Source organism: Sinohyriopsis cumingii, unplaced genomic scaffold (assembly GCF_028554795.1).
Source record: "Sinohyriopsis cumingii isolate HCF-2022 unplaced genomic scaffold, ASM2855479v2 utg000913l, whole genome shotgun sequence".
Taxonomy (NCBI): Eukaryota; Metazoa; Mollusca; class Bivalvia; order Unionida; family Unionidae; genus Sinohyriopsis; species Sinohyriopsis cumingii.
Window position 1 is genome coordinate 1,739,399 of NW_028315943.1, and position 15,724 is coordinate 1,755,122.

A 15,724-nucleotide genomic window follows, 5' to 3' on the forward strand; every position below is an offset into this window, starting at 1 on the left:
ACTGATGTCCAGCACTGGGACATCATGCCACAGACATGTAGCATCACGTACTACCTGAAACCAGGCTGACAAGTCCCAAAAATAACTGCTTAATGCTGAACGCCAAGTCAGGCAGCTACAAGTAACATTTTTATAAGTCTTTGGTATGAATCTGATGGGGTTCAAACCTGAAATCTTCCAATACCAAGGCAGACACTCTAACCACATATGCCACCAGAGAGGTCGACACATACATACATACATACATACATACATGCATACGCAGGTAGGTACCTACATACATACATACATACATACATACAAACATACGTGTGAGCATGCGTACATACATATGTATGTACATGCATGCATATGTATGTACGTAGGTAGGTAGATTGGTACATATGTACATGCATACATACACTTAGGACTTGTCCCTAAATATAGCTGACTACCAACCAGTCCTAAAAGTAACCTCTTAATGCTGAATGCCAAGTCAGGTAGCTGCTAGTAACATTTGTACAAGTCTTTGGTATGACTTGGATGGGGGTTTGAACCCGAGACCTTCCAATACAGAGGCAGATGATCTAGCCACTTATGGCACCAGAGAGGTTGACACATACATGCACACACGCACATGTACGCACACACACACACACACAATTAGGACTGGTCGCTTAATGTAGCTCTGCTACACACAGTATTTAGGGCATATTGTGTTTTATATCATAATTTATGTTAAAGTATGTAAACAGAAATGACAGAATATGAATGCCAAGGACTTATTTAATGATACAAATCTTAAAATAAGCGTATCTGAGCATGTCTCCGTTTTGTTGGTATTTTTTCAGATCATGCCTTACACAACAATACATTATGTCCCACTCGATTCAAAATCTTGTGTGTATCAGTTGTAAAACTGCATCCCTGTTTATGCGGACAAAATTCACACTGTTTTGCTGTCGGCTTGCACAGTTTCCTCCCAAAAAACTTACTGAAGATGACATCAAGAAGAGCTAACAGGATTTAAATCATTTATATATGATATATTTTCTATTTTAACACAACGAGCAATGTCAATATATATGTTTATTAATGGTAGTCCAACATTCATAACACATGTCGCTAAATTAGATTTAGAACACAAGAACACTGAATTAAAGGTTTCATGCAGATATTGTGCATGGTTTTCAAATGGGCAAGCCATTCAAGCAATTCATTTGTGCTTGTATATTTTATCTCCTATTTAATTCTGAGCCATGCACATTTGGATAAGAAATACACTGGAAAATATGAACATAGATTTTAGTTCATTCAGATGTGGTTATAAGGATAGTAATGATCAGTCTACATGGTAATCAAAACATAATACCATTCCTTTCTAGAGTTAATGTTGTTGTTGTTGTTGTTGTGGGGTTTAACGCCATTTTTCAGCACGATAGGGCTATACATGGCGGCCAGTATTAATGGTGGAGGAAGAACCCGGAAAACCCCGGAAAGAACCACCGACCCACGAGAAGCTACTGGCAAGCTTTCTCACATGCCCACATTGGCTGAATCTTAGACTCGAACCGCCGCAGACATAGGTGAGATGGCAGTGATCCGTAACGAAGAGCGCTTTAGACCACTCGGCCACTCGGGGCCCCATTCTAGAGTTAAAACCGACAAGTTAATTTTGAGCCAAAAGGAAATAAAAAGAACTTTCGTAAGTACGTGTACATGGCACCAGTCACGACAATGAACAAGTTTTCATACTCACATTTATTGTTTCTCAATGTACATGTCTTCCTCAATAACTTGTCCACAATCACAGACCGCACTATAAGCGAGGCGCGAGTTACTGAGGGACCTTCAGTAATTTTTAAAAATCATTTTGACATAGAGAAAACCATGGGGGGGGGGAGCAGAGCTAGGGAACTGGGCTGTTTAATGACTAAATCCTCATTTTACAATCACGTAGATAATAATTTTTAATAATGCGCTTTTTCTGATGAAATTGGGCGTTATTCTGTTTAAATAACATTTATTTTTAAAATGTCCAACATATGAAAGATCATTCCAACTGGTTTCAACGACCATCACATGTACGCAAATAATCTGTATAATATGTCACTGCTTTTTGTTTTCTTGCTTAGTCTGGTTCCCGTAATGATGTTTAATAGTATCCTGCCAAATCAGGAGTCCACAAGCAGGGAACTTGACAATCTGTTGATTCACCACCAAACAAGATTCCTTTTTTTTCAAAAACATGTGACATTTATTTACTCAATTTTTGAATTGTTCAATTAGTACAATATTAATGTTGTGATTTCACTGGAAGTAATAATGAAATTTCCCTGAGGATATCTCTAAATGCCAGTTCAAGAATTTTCTGAAACTCGCTTGCCCACAATGGTCCGTATCTGTGAAATCAAGCTCTTTATTTTACGAAGTATTCATTTCGCTTGGCTGCCTTGTTATCTTTGATCACTGTATGAATGAGTCGGTTAATTTAAGGTAGTTCATGTCACATACACAATAACATTTATAACAGTGTTCGAGTGGTCAAATGAAGTGAGTTCACCCGACATATGACCGGAGCTGCTAGATTTTAAGTTTGTAGGATTTTTGAGCCTTTTAACTTTTCTTTTTATTCCATCTCCCTTTTTTAATACAAAAAATATAATTAACGTGATAATACAAAGGAGGCCAGTTTTTAATTCAGTGCAGCAATACAACAAATACTTCTGCAAGTCAGTTATCAAAACACAGCACTTAATTAGATTCACAGAGAAATGCTAGCGCACATAGCTGTTATGGTAGATTGACGCATTTTACATTTAATTACAAGTTAGAGGACACGTTGCATTTATCTCAACTGGTATTGTGTTGAAAAAGGCCTGAAGATACTCTGGTGCAGCTCCATGTAGACATTTATATAAAAGAACTGCCTCCTTTGTATTATCACGTTAATTATATCTTTTACTCTTAAATTTTTCCACACATAATAAATGTGTACCAAAAATGTAAAATGGTTAAAATTGCTGTTAAATGTAACATACACTAGACTGCTTAACAGTTAACAGGCAGGCCTATGCGTATGGAGTCGAATAGGTAACAGGTGTTCTATTTATAGCACGCTGCACTTTGTAACTATGCTCTATGAGGTAAAGGAAGTAAATGACAGAACTAAAACACAAATTACAATTGAATTTTTTAAATTTAATTTGTATTTATTTATTAAAGTATTGCCTCCACTCAGCTTTAGTGACATTTTCATTGATCGAAATTTCCTTACATATCTTTAACTGCAGTATACTAGGAATGTCGTTTCGAAAGAAAATGTAAAAAATTGTATGACCTATTTTTAAATTTGATATTTCATAATGTTGATTAAAATTTCCAGTTCCTATTTACCGTTTTCCACAATAAAATGAGCGATACATTGACATTTCCATTACCAATTTTGATCACGATTTTCTTCAAGTTCATTAAATAGGGGTCAATTTTTGGGGTATTTTCGGGTTTAAAAAATGGGATCCACACCTGAACCTGCGTTACACGCAGGTTTGCGAGTTATCAGGGCACAAGTTATTGAGGGAGAGGTGTATCATAAATTTGCATGTGGGCTGAAGTATAAATAATGTGAAACAAAGCAATCAGAAAAATTTTGTTTGACTCAATTATCAAATATTTCTCATTCTTTTGTTGTTTAGTCATTACCTTTTTATATTATCTCTCTTTCTCTTTCTCTCTCTCTGCTCTGCTCTGTTACTTTTGTCTGTCTTTCTTCTTTCTTGCTAGCTTGATTTCTTTCTAGCCTAGATGATAACACTCTTCAATTTTTCTCTAATCAATCATGTCAACAAACATTCCACATTAAATTTACAACTGACTTCTCCACTAAGTGAAAGGCAGAACATTAATACTGTTAAATGAAAGAGGTCTCTTTAGCGAATGAATGAAACAAACTAATAATTTTCCTCTAATTAATGCATGACCACCAATATCACAACTACACAGTTACATCACAACTACATGGTTTCTCCTTATTAAAGTTCCGCAATGTAGTGATGGTACTTAACTACCATAAAATACTAGTCACAACTCAACCACCAAATACCAGGAAATATATTTCCTATGCTACCTATAGTCAGTCAAATCATCATTTTAAGCCTCATTTTGCCTGTAACTCTACACCATGTTTACCATCATAGTAAGAATAAAAGGAGTCTCCAGCTAACGAGACAGTCCCTTCTCAATCATTCTAATGTACGATTTACCAGTTTCTATCATAAATACTGCACATGGAGTCACACAATCAGTCCACACAATTAGGTTTCAATAGGGACTATATGGCTACCTGAGCTCACTAAAAATAAACAATACCATCATAAAAAATAAATTTTTGGTGTCTTATACTGAAGAGATCTAATCATGGGTTGGCTTAAATATGAAGGGAATTGCACTAAAGTGGCAAATTTTTGTACATCAAAGTTAAAAATGTGTTATTTTATGGGACATTTTAAATTCTAAACTGTTGTCTTGGCAATATAAGTCATTTAACATACCATGCAGATCTTTCATTATTTCATTTTAGAAAAGGCGACAAATTCTCTGTATTTCACACAACTCTGATAATTCAACTTTTTTAAACTCCTGGACGTACATTTTTATTTATATATACAAGCATAATATAAAAATTCAACTTGATAATTCTAATTTAGTTTGTTAATATGGACGAGAACTATGTGCATGAGGTGAGATTACTTGCTGTATATATTTTTAATCGATTTATATTTAGAATTAAAATACATAACTACAGAATGTCCCTTATTTGACTGTATAATTTCTAACACTGTGTATATGTCTGTGTCCCCATTCTGATGGTAAAGGATCTGATACAGTGTTTCTCGTAAATTAACCACAAATCAATTACAAATGACTTGTATATATCAAATGGATTGTAACATAGATCTTTATCGCCAATAATTTGTTAAAATAAAAACATCCCTGCTTGGATCTTAAAAATCATATGTCCCTATTTTGTAGGTTTTACAAGAGTGTGTGTGTGTGTGTGTGTGTATGTATGTAGTATACATACACACACATGGCTGAGACGAGATGTAGAGATCTTTTCACATACCAAAATTTTCACTGTGAATCCAGCGAAGCTAATGGGCTGTGTTGATTGGTCTAGTTCGGTCTGGTGGCAATCTGTGCTGCTGCCACCAACAATACCAGATCCAATATTGTCTCAATGGCTCTAACATTCATGAGGTGACTCTGATCTTGAGCGATCTCAGAGTAAGCAGAGCATATAACCCACTTTAAAAATGAATCAAGCTCTTATGGGATGATGCCTTGCTTTCTTACCTTGACAGGAAGGAAGTGATATTTGTGCAGGTTACAACTTGTCCCTTTGTGTCTCAATGAGTGCTTAGGGTGCAGATGTAAGGCTACTCTGACCTGGTGAGATGTCAGAGTACACCAAGCATATGATTCCCTTCAGGCAGGAATAAAAGCATTAAGTGTGATATCCTGTGTTCTGTCTCATAGAGATTTCTAGAAATTTCTGAATAGTAAGGCATGTAAGAAGATATGTTGCTCATGCCACGACTTATTTCTGTGCATCTCAAGTAATGCTTGCAAGGCTGCCTCTCTAGACTTGTTAATGGGAAAGAGAGGACAAATGGCGAATCATCGGTCACCTACGGACAGAAACTGATTCTTGGCAACTAGGCCTGGTTCTGTAAGAAGGGCTACTGAATGATCCAAACCAAAAAGAAGATAGTTTGGGTTGATTGAAAGGGCATGTAGCTCACTGATCCTGCATGTGTTGTTGTTACTGTAGGGTTTAACGCCATTTTTCAGCACACAATAGGCTATACATGGCGGCCAGTATTAATGGTGGAAGAAGAACCTGGTAAAACCCCGGAAAGAACCACTGAACCATGAGAAGCTACTGGCAAGCTTTCTCACATGCCCACATTGGCTGAATCCGAGACTCGAACCCATGCAGACAGAGGTGAGATGGCAGTGATCCGTAATGGTCGGGCATGTGAAAGCTAAACCTATCAGGATGCATGTCTTGTATGATAGGAACTTTAGTATAACATGAACGAGAGGTTCAAACTTGCTTGAGTTATGCCACATTAGAACCCAAGACAAATTCATTTTTGATAATAATGTTATGGATTTTGGTTGCTGGAAATCAAATTGTCTAACAGATCTGAGAGATTTTAATCATGCCCAATGTCACATCTGCCATGATGTCGGAATGTGTCAGAGATTATTGATCCCTGAGGGCACAAAAAGAATCTTGCATGGCTGCTGTTCTCAACCTGGCAATGGGAGAAATCAAGCAGGGACACTGGTTGAGAACCAACAGACAGTATTCTGATCTGGGCTATGAATTATAAAGGTACCTTGAGAACCAGCAAACCCTCTGATCTGAACTGAAGAGAATTCCGGTGAACATAAAGGGGGATACTGCCCTCTTACCCTGTATGCTGAAGCTAAAGCTATCAGTAAACATGGTCTGTATGATAATGACTTTAGCAATGAGTAGGCTACAAGTTCGAAAAGATTAAAATCTAGCCATGTTAAAAAAACATGTTTGGAGCCCTTTGGCGACAAATAAGGGATATTGAGACCAACATTGTCTGAAAGATCAGATGGGCCTCTATCCCACACAACAAACATGCTGCCATGATGCCGGAATTTGTCCAGTATCATAGGGCCATGGCATTTGGTAACAACTGGGGTCCAACTGTTTCTCCTCCAAGAACAGAGCCAGAGAAAGTCAGTCCGTTGAGCGATAGAGGCACGCAGATGGCCAATATAGATGGTTACTCTCGAGATTCTCTCCACAAATAAAGGTTTGAATTGTCTGACTCGCAAGGCTGTACTGGCAAAGGCCGAGCATGTAGAAGAAGATGACGGTCCATTCAGGTTGGTCAGAATCTCCCTGGGTGTATTATAGTTGGGAAAATTATATCATTGATTCAAGGATTGTGCCCTCAATGAGGGGTTATTGGAGTCATCTTGCCATTCTGACCCATAATTGTAGCACCATAGGAGGGATGGCAAAGGCCCACAACCCCTCCCAGATGGTGGACAATGCATCTCATGGATCAAGTGGGATGCCCTTTAAGTGTGTGAATCTGAGTGATGACCAACTGATGGAGGGGACATCCTGTGTGAAGGACATGACCCTTCTGGATTGATTCTCAGTGAAAGCCACTGATGCAGCCAGAAGGTGTCTGAATTGTATGTTGATATGGAGATTGTTGCACCCACGTAGAAAAATGCCAAATCAGAACACCGAACAAGTGGTTTGGTACCTCTCTGTTTGAGGATATAGATCAACACCACCGTGTTGTTGGATCAAAAGAGGAACGTTTTGCCCCCAGGATTGATCTTTACAGAAATTTGAAGGCACATTGATGCATAGAGGGCATTCCCCAGGTGTTGCTAATCGTAGTGAAGGTCAGTAACAAGTTAGTATTTCCACCATGTGCACAAGCATAGGTACTTTATGTTATTTCTGCCAGAGAGTCTTCAGATGGATTCCAATGGTCACCCAGCCTGGATTGCCACACTGACATAGGAATGATCAAATTTCAGGTGTGATCATGACTGCTTGATTAAGAGGATGTAAAACATGGCAACAATGTGATGGCAAGGCCTACATAATGAGAGAGCCAAGTGGTGTTGAGTCTACTGCCTTATAATAGGCAAGAAGTTGCAATAGCTCTCCCAATGAAATCCAAGTCTTGATGGAAACAGATGAGTTTGACGATTCTGGGAGTGCGAACACAAGGGGACATGCCAGATTCCAGTTAGTTAAGAAGCCCATGCCCAAATGGACAAAATTCTGGGATGCACAGAGGTCTGAACTTCCCAGTTCATGAAAAGGCCAGGATGATTTAGCAGAAGGGAGATAGAACTGACCATGTGTTTAAGATGCTGCCCAGGTATGTTGCTGTCGATGTAGAGGGCAATGCCTGGAACGAGGAGAGGAAATTTTAACGCTGGAGAAAATAATTATTGAAACTGAAAGTGAATAAAAGCAGACCACTCGCAAAATAGCAGTTTAAGCATTCGTAAAACATATTTTGGGTGTTATAAAGGAAAAGGAGTAAATCAGAGAAGATTTCATGCTTTATGAAAGAAGTATATCTTTACTGCTATATAATTTTATTTTCAGATGAATGCATACAATATTTTAGCAAGAACTAATAATAAAGAACAGAATATATGAACAGTAATTGTGGTTATTTTTCTATAAATTGTTCTGAAACTGGACCTTGGAAACAGGTCTTTTTGTACAAACTTGTTATGAGAGACCACCTGTCTTGAGAGACCATTTCTTTTGTTGGTAGAAGGGGCGATCACTTATAACAGGTTTTACTGTATTACATGACCAAAATCATACCAATGTATAACAATATGGCTAGAAAGAAAACATGGTGAAACTTGGTCTTATATTTTATTTCCATTATTTATGAAATTTTTATAGTGACTGCTATACCACTGTTCATTATTTTATGCTATTCTCAATATACTCTGGTTCTATAAATATCACTGTTCTCAGCAGAACATGGTTCAGTACACAACATGGTCAAAGGTTATGGACCAAAAAATACCATGTTATAATAAACAAGAGCTGTAGTAATCCTAAGGTATTATGACTGGGTAATGTTTCTGAAGAAGAAATAGTGGTTACAGACCGACAGATGGATGGAGATATCACAACATCCCCTCACTTAAAAACGTGGATAAAAAAAGAAAACTGGAAATGATATACAAAAGAATTATAAATGAGCCTGTGACAATCTGTACTCCTGACCTACCCTAGCTGTTGCAGCCTTGATCAGATCCACCCTTACATTGCCCTTCTGCAGCTGATGATGACTGCCTGAACCATTACAGATAATCTCCACCCCATCCAGACTCAGATCAATGTTATGACTAATAATAATAATAATAATAATAATAATAATAATACATTTAATAATAATAATAATAATAATAATAATAATAATAATAATAATAATACATTTAATAATAATAATAATAATAATAATAATTTTTTCAAGAGGGTAGCCAAATTAGTTCAAGAATTATTCAATCTATAATAACAGAAACAATAAACAGTCTAACAGGCAGATATAATACTTCTAGATATAAAAAATTGATTAATGAAAATAATTCGTTGATACGATTCCTGGTACCATTTCATGTTTCTCATATGACATGCATGTGATATCATATAATGCTCTCAGATAGGACAGAAATTTTACCCTTGACCCTTCTAAATAAATAAATAATAAAATTGTAATGTAGAACATTTTCTGAAGTTAAAAAAAAACAACAAGGGTTTGTTTTGTAACAAAATATTTTGAATCTTTCATTCTGCACTCATATCAGAGATGATTAAAGCTGAATTTACAAGTTCAATAGCATCAGAATGCTTTCTAGGCATCTGACTAGTTTTATAATTTCATCTAAACAAACAAAAAATATAGGATCCTTTACTATGGCGGTGCTCTACAGTTTTTTTATTTTGCATATGGGTTAGAATTTTAATGAAAAAGAATTTCCCCCCGTTTCCTCACTGGTTATACTGGCTGTTTAAGAAAGACCTTGTACATCTTAGGTACTGTTCAAAGAACCTTTAATTCCTTTTAGTTTGTTGTAAGATTAATGGGTGTAATATGGGTTATAGAGTATACAGCATGGCCTTATTAAACATGAGAACATCTCACAAAACTGCTCACTCCACTTGGTCATTCTCACTTCCTGGACTTCTAAGATAAATTGTTCAAAAAGGAGCTGATAACACTTTCAACAGCTAAAGATAGTATACTTTAACTTACTTCAGGCTGAATTTTTGAGCACATGGAAGCAGTCAATTTGGTAAGCTGTATGATTTAATCGTGTATAATATCCTGAAGTAAAATATCCAAAGAAATTTCAGCCACAATACATAAAAGTAAAATAGAGGTATGACAACATTCTTTCTGTCGTGCATTTTGCAAATGCAAGCAATATCACCTTACAGCTGTCATTTTCATGAAATTCATAATATCTGTACAGCACCCCTTTTATACTGAAGAAAAGGCTACAATACCAGTTCTATCAAATCAAAAAATGCTTGAAACCAATTTTTTTTTGCTTAAAAAGTTCTTCAATAATGCTTATGTGATCATAACATGTTAGAAGTAAATCTATTAATTCACAAATCCAGCTAGAAAACATTCATTGCTTTTTTTAACAGCAAAAATGCTACATTCTGATCAGCTGGATAAATTGCAAGTCTGAATACAGTGGTCTCCAGGGACATGGACAATGGGACTAGCACCAACTCTCATCTATCTTCCGTCACCTCTTCCACTCATACACAGGTGAATTCAGTCAAGAATACTGCTGAACTTACTCTGAAGTGACCACTATGAATAAAGATATGTTCCACAGAAATGATCTTATTACATGATCATGTACATGACAAAGGTTACAAAATATGTTCAGCACTAAGACGAATCTCAGACCACTCCAGTAACCTAATTTGTTCGAGTATCTGCCTTGGCTGCTGGAGATTGGGGTTCAAATCCCAGCCAAGTAATACCAAAGACTTATACAAATGGTACAAACAGCTGCCTCACTTGGCACTCAGCAGTAAGAGGTTAGTGTTAGAATGTTAGGACTGGTTGGCCTGGTGTCAGCATCCATAAAATTCTGTAATATATACTGCAAGTCAAAATGAACAACAACTCTTTCAAATATCTCAAGAGCACAAAGATTTTTTCAAATGTGTATCCTCAAATGATGATTACTAAGATCCATGGAAAACTTTGAGACATGCTTTGTTACAAGATTTTGTCATGCAGTACATGTACTTCCATCAATCTCAGAAAAGGGCAATAACTCTAACAAAAATTGCAAAACCTTAGTGAATTGTAAAAATGCACATCTTCAGATGATGATCATTACCCAAATTCCATGGTGATCTATTGAAACCTACAAGATAAGTGGCAATATACAAGATTATGTCATATACAGCATTCAGCTGCCAGTCAAAAAGGGCATAAAATCTTACAAAAATTGTAAGCATAATGAGTAGGTATGTGCATCTTCAAGTGATGACCATAACATTTACCAAGTTTCCTGGCGATCCATGAAAAACTACTACACAACTGGTGCAAATGAGACTGTGTCATGCAATGCATAGGGCTACAAAGACAAAAAGGGCAATAACTCTAACAAAAATTATCGTAGCAAAGTAATTTCATGATATCATATCAGTTGATGACCATAATATTTACCAAGTTTGATAGTAATCCATCAAAACCTGCAGGTTGTACTAACTAGATCATGTTCCAGTCATCCCCAAGGATTACTATAAATTCCTGACCCACCTGTGGGTATATATATGATGAGAAAACTCTCAGCTATGACCCAACTTCCAAAAAGGCAAAAAAAAACATTACAATTTGTGGGTATTTGATAACAGAATGCTGAACAGGAATGAGTGGAAGTAGTAACTGATGACTGACGAGGTTTGGCTCCCACTACTCTCTAATAGATCAGACCACTTTAGTCTGACTTGCACCTTGGCAAGTAGATGACCTTTAACTACTTAGGTTGCTACAACAATCCAAAGATGCTGTAAACATCCCTTTTAGCTTGGGAGGGCTGGATTTATGAGGTAGTGGAAGTACACCTAATGCATTATGATCATTTAATGTGCATGAAGATATCAGACAACTTGGTAAGTTGATACCCTGAAGCAAAATAATAATGCTAAAAAACGATCAGGTTACAACTCTACCTGTGAAGGCAACTAAATTTACCAAGTAAAATTACACCCACTGTTTGAACCTACTGTGAAGGCATCTAAATTTACCAACTGAAATTACACCATCTGTTTGAAACTACTGTGAAGGCATCTAAATTTACCAAACTGAAATTATACCTACAGTGTGAAGCTACTGTGAAGGCATATAAATTTACCAAACTGAAATTATACCTACAGTTTGAAGCTACTGTGAAGGCATATAAATTTACCAAACTGAAATTATACCTACTGTCTTAAGCTACTTGAAGGCATATACATTTTACAACTGAAATTACACCCACTGTTTGAAGTGGGTCACATAACTAAAAGTAATTCTGCTGATTAATGTGCCTCATTTGCAGAGAGCTCTCTTTTAATTTGGGGTCAAAAATGTTAGTCTGTTCAGGAACTGGAAGGTAAAGCTGAAAAGGCATATCTTACATAACAAAGGTATATGGTCCTTTATTGTGCAGCTATTATGAGAAAAATAAAATCAGTCATTTGAGGTGTACAATTTTGCCACTGTAAGTAAACTAGGGTACATTTTGTTTCACTTAGAGCCTCAAGAAACTAAAAGATGCTATCATAAAGTCTGTCTCTAAATCCATTACAACTACCATCCATGTACAGACCTTTTTATCTACTAAAAAGGGAAATGATATAGGTCACACATTTCATCCACAGTTTATTTTTTCATAATATAAAATTATGACAGAAAAACAATCAATAATAACTCATGTCAATATACACAATATACACAACTTGCCTGACCCAACACTTGCCCATGTAAGCAATAATGACTTGCCCATCCTAACACTTGCCAATATACACTAGAATTATCATCATCATTATTATTGTCCATCTTGTATTGTCTTAGGATTAAGAGTGGACATTATTTTTTGGCATGTTCATATTTGCATCATTGCATGAACTATCAGTATGTAATTTGAAAGTTGTCCATTGTCATTATCTGACAGTCTTGACCACCAAATGTTATTTAAAGTTAAGAGTGATCATTTTCGTGTAAACTTTGACAATCTACTTTGCAGTGAGTAAATATTTGATGGGCATTTTACTGTTCTAAGGTTGCACCAGTATTTGCAATATACCATTTTTACCTTGACCCCCATTTATGTTCAGGAATGTGAGAAAAACAATTCTTCATACTACATTGGTGTTGGATGGAAAATTAACACCCATATGATCAGAATTTTATGTCAGACATCAGGCATGGCATAATTCTAACCATTTAGTGGAAATTTCCTTCTATCTGACATGCTGCCTCGGGTGAGGCAAAATCACAAGATCTCTATATATTTTTCTATACTTTTCAAATGATCTCTATGCTATTAAAATGTAGAGTGTAGACAACTTACCTGTCTGGAGACCAGAGTTCCTCGCAGATCTCACTTCCAATGCATGTGTCAACAGTGGAAATGACAGCATCTCCTATGGGAACTGTCACCTGAAGTAGGTAGAAAGGACGTAAGAATTCTGCAATAAGCTGTATCATGCCTTTTTTATGGTTTCATAATCCAAAAACTTAAATCAGTCGAAGAAGCATAAATATAGATAAATGTGACCTACTTTTGCTGGATGTGATTACTGGTTCTAAACATCTTTTATAAAGTTTGTTGACTGTGCATGCAATAATTAAGACATAATGAGCTAAAGGAAAAGAACATATAATAATTTTCAAAAAAAAATGAAAATTTTATCTTTAACGCCCCACCCCAAAAACTCGGATATCCTTCACTACTGATGAAGGGATTTTTATAAACAGAAAAACAAGTTCCATTGCATGAGTCTACGCATCAAAGAATCAACATGTATTTCACTCTGTATCTACAAAGAAAGGAAACATTTATATGATGCTGCAACATAATACGCACATGATGCTATGAATATATTTGCAGGAATGTTTGTGCAAGTGTGCACACATGCTGTTTATAATACCTATTCCATTATATATTTTTCTATAAAAATGCATATGCAGCATTGATGGATGAGGTGTATCAACATGGCTCTATGCATGCATCAATACTGGGTTTCATACTATTGATGGTCTGGTACATTATTATACTTATGCTTTACATGGGCGGCAGCCTCATAAAAATGACTTGCATGTGCAACATGTGTGTACTGACTGAAAATATGCAGTCCTGTTGGGCTCCCCATTTGAAGGAAAGAAAGAAATAAAGAAATTTTCCAAGTAGAGAAATAAGACATGCTCTCTTGCTCTAATACATTGTATTAGTTCAGTGTGATAGAAATAATGATTCATGCAAAGTGGATTTTGCAGCTAAACTGATCCACAGCAACCAGTGTGTATTTTCATTTGCATATCAATCAAAACACAGTTCAGAATCTGCAAAATTTCACCTCTTTACATGACAAGTATATGGTAGATGATTTATTTCTCAGTAATGTCAGATATTCTATCGAACAATTCACTCAAGTGGATGTTTCTCAATGGATATCAGAAGCTGACTATCATGCAAGAGGGGTGTGTCATCATTTTAACATAAGCTGATTTTTTCAAATGCACACAGCTCCAGATAAGGATTAAGTAAAAACAACATTCTGGATTGACAAGGACTCTTTTGTGTTGTTATTTAAAATAAGCAATCATACACGTTTTTTCTGGTATCAATATTTGCCATATCACTTTGGGCTGATGCTTCAGCAACCCCCTCAGGATTTATAGAATAATAAAACCAGAAAAAAGTATGATTCCTATATAGATTCTTGGAATTCAAGGGGCTCAATGAAAAAAACCTAAAACATTCTTATGCTTTTGTTCAGGGTTCCCACAATATTTTGAAACAAAAATTTCAAGGGTTTTTACGATATGAAACAGAGTTTTTCGAGGTTCACTTAAGACCCTAACTAAATGGAATCAAAAATATTTTTACTTTTGTTTGGCTAAACAAATATACATTTTATGAATCCAAAGATGTTTCTATTTTGAGACTCTTCCAGAAAATATAACCATGTATTAAACCAAAAGATGTATCACTAGAACAAATATAAAACATAAATTCATATATATTTGCATGCAACTTATTTAAATTTGGAGAATAAAAATGTAAACATTAATTAAATGCATATGGTGGAATAAAGAAAAGTTTGGGGGGGGGGCAGGTTTGGAAGAAAAGGGGAGTTCTTTAATTTGATCAAAATCCCTTAAAATCATATACATTAGTATTCTACAATGAAAATTGCCCCATGAGCTGCTGGATTTCTATGTATTTACCAAGGTCTGAAGGTTACAGTCATTACATAGGTGAGCTGGGGTTGGGAGTTGTGTCAAAGGTTACAACTTAACACTGTGTTCAAAGTGAGAAACTATGCAATAATAAGCAAAGATTTATGACCATACATTTTCATTAACTTACATATCAATACAGGTACTGGAGAAGATAAGCTATATTATTTTTCTCCTAAACGTATAAAGTTCACAGATCAGACAACATGGTGGCACAATAAGATGCCAGACTGGTCTTATGCCTACTACATAAGATACAAATATGAAACTGACTATGGGATAACCAGTCCACTTGTTCAATTCAATCACTTGAGCACTTGTATTGGCAATACAAATATATCATGGCAAGCACCCAAACAATTCATGCATCAATGACTGAAATGTTCTGCAATTTCCAAACATCTGATAAGAACTCAATACATTTAACTCAAGATTGTTTGGATTTGGATTTTTCTTTTTTTAAAGTAGCTTTAAAACATTTCAGTCATATCGCTATGATGTCTGCAGTGTGGCAGTTTATAGTGATGTCTAGCACAGGGGCATCATGCCGCAGACATATAGCATGATATCACACCCAGTCATGTTATCCTGACACTAGGCCATCCAGTCCTAACACTAACCTCTTAATGTTGAGTGCCAGGTGAGGCAGGTGTTAG

At 36.0% G+C, this 15,724-nt stretch overlaps 1 protein-coding gene across 1 annotated transcript in view; it reads right to left on the reverse strand.

Annotated features, from left to right (window-relative positions):
* The window catches only part of LOC149773031 (glutamine-dependent NAD(+) synthetase-like), a 78,331-nt gene that overhangs the window by 48,910 nt on the left and 13,697 nt on the right, over nt 1-15,724 (reverse strand). The window contains exons 6-7 of the mRNA XM_089946941.1: nt 13,177-13,265; nt 8,817-8,934 (exon numbers count right to left, since the gene is read on the reverse strand). Coding sequence (XP_089803067.1) covers nt 8,817-8,934; nt 13,177-13,265 — 207 coding nt within the window. The remainder of the gene's footprint in view (nt 1-8,816; nt 8,935-13,176; nt 13,266-15,724) is intronic.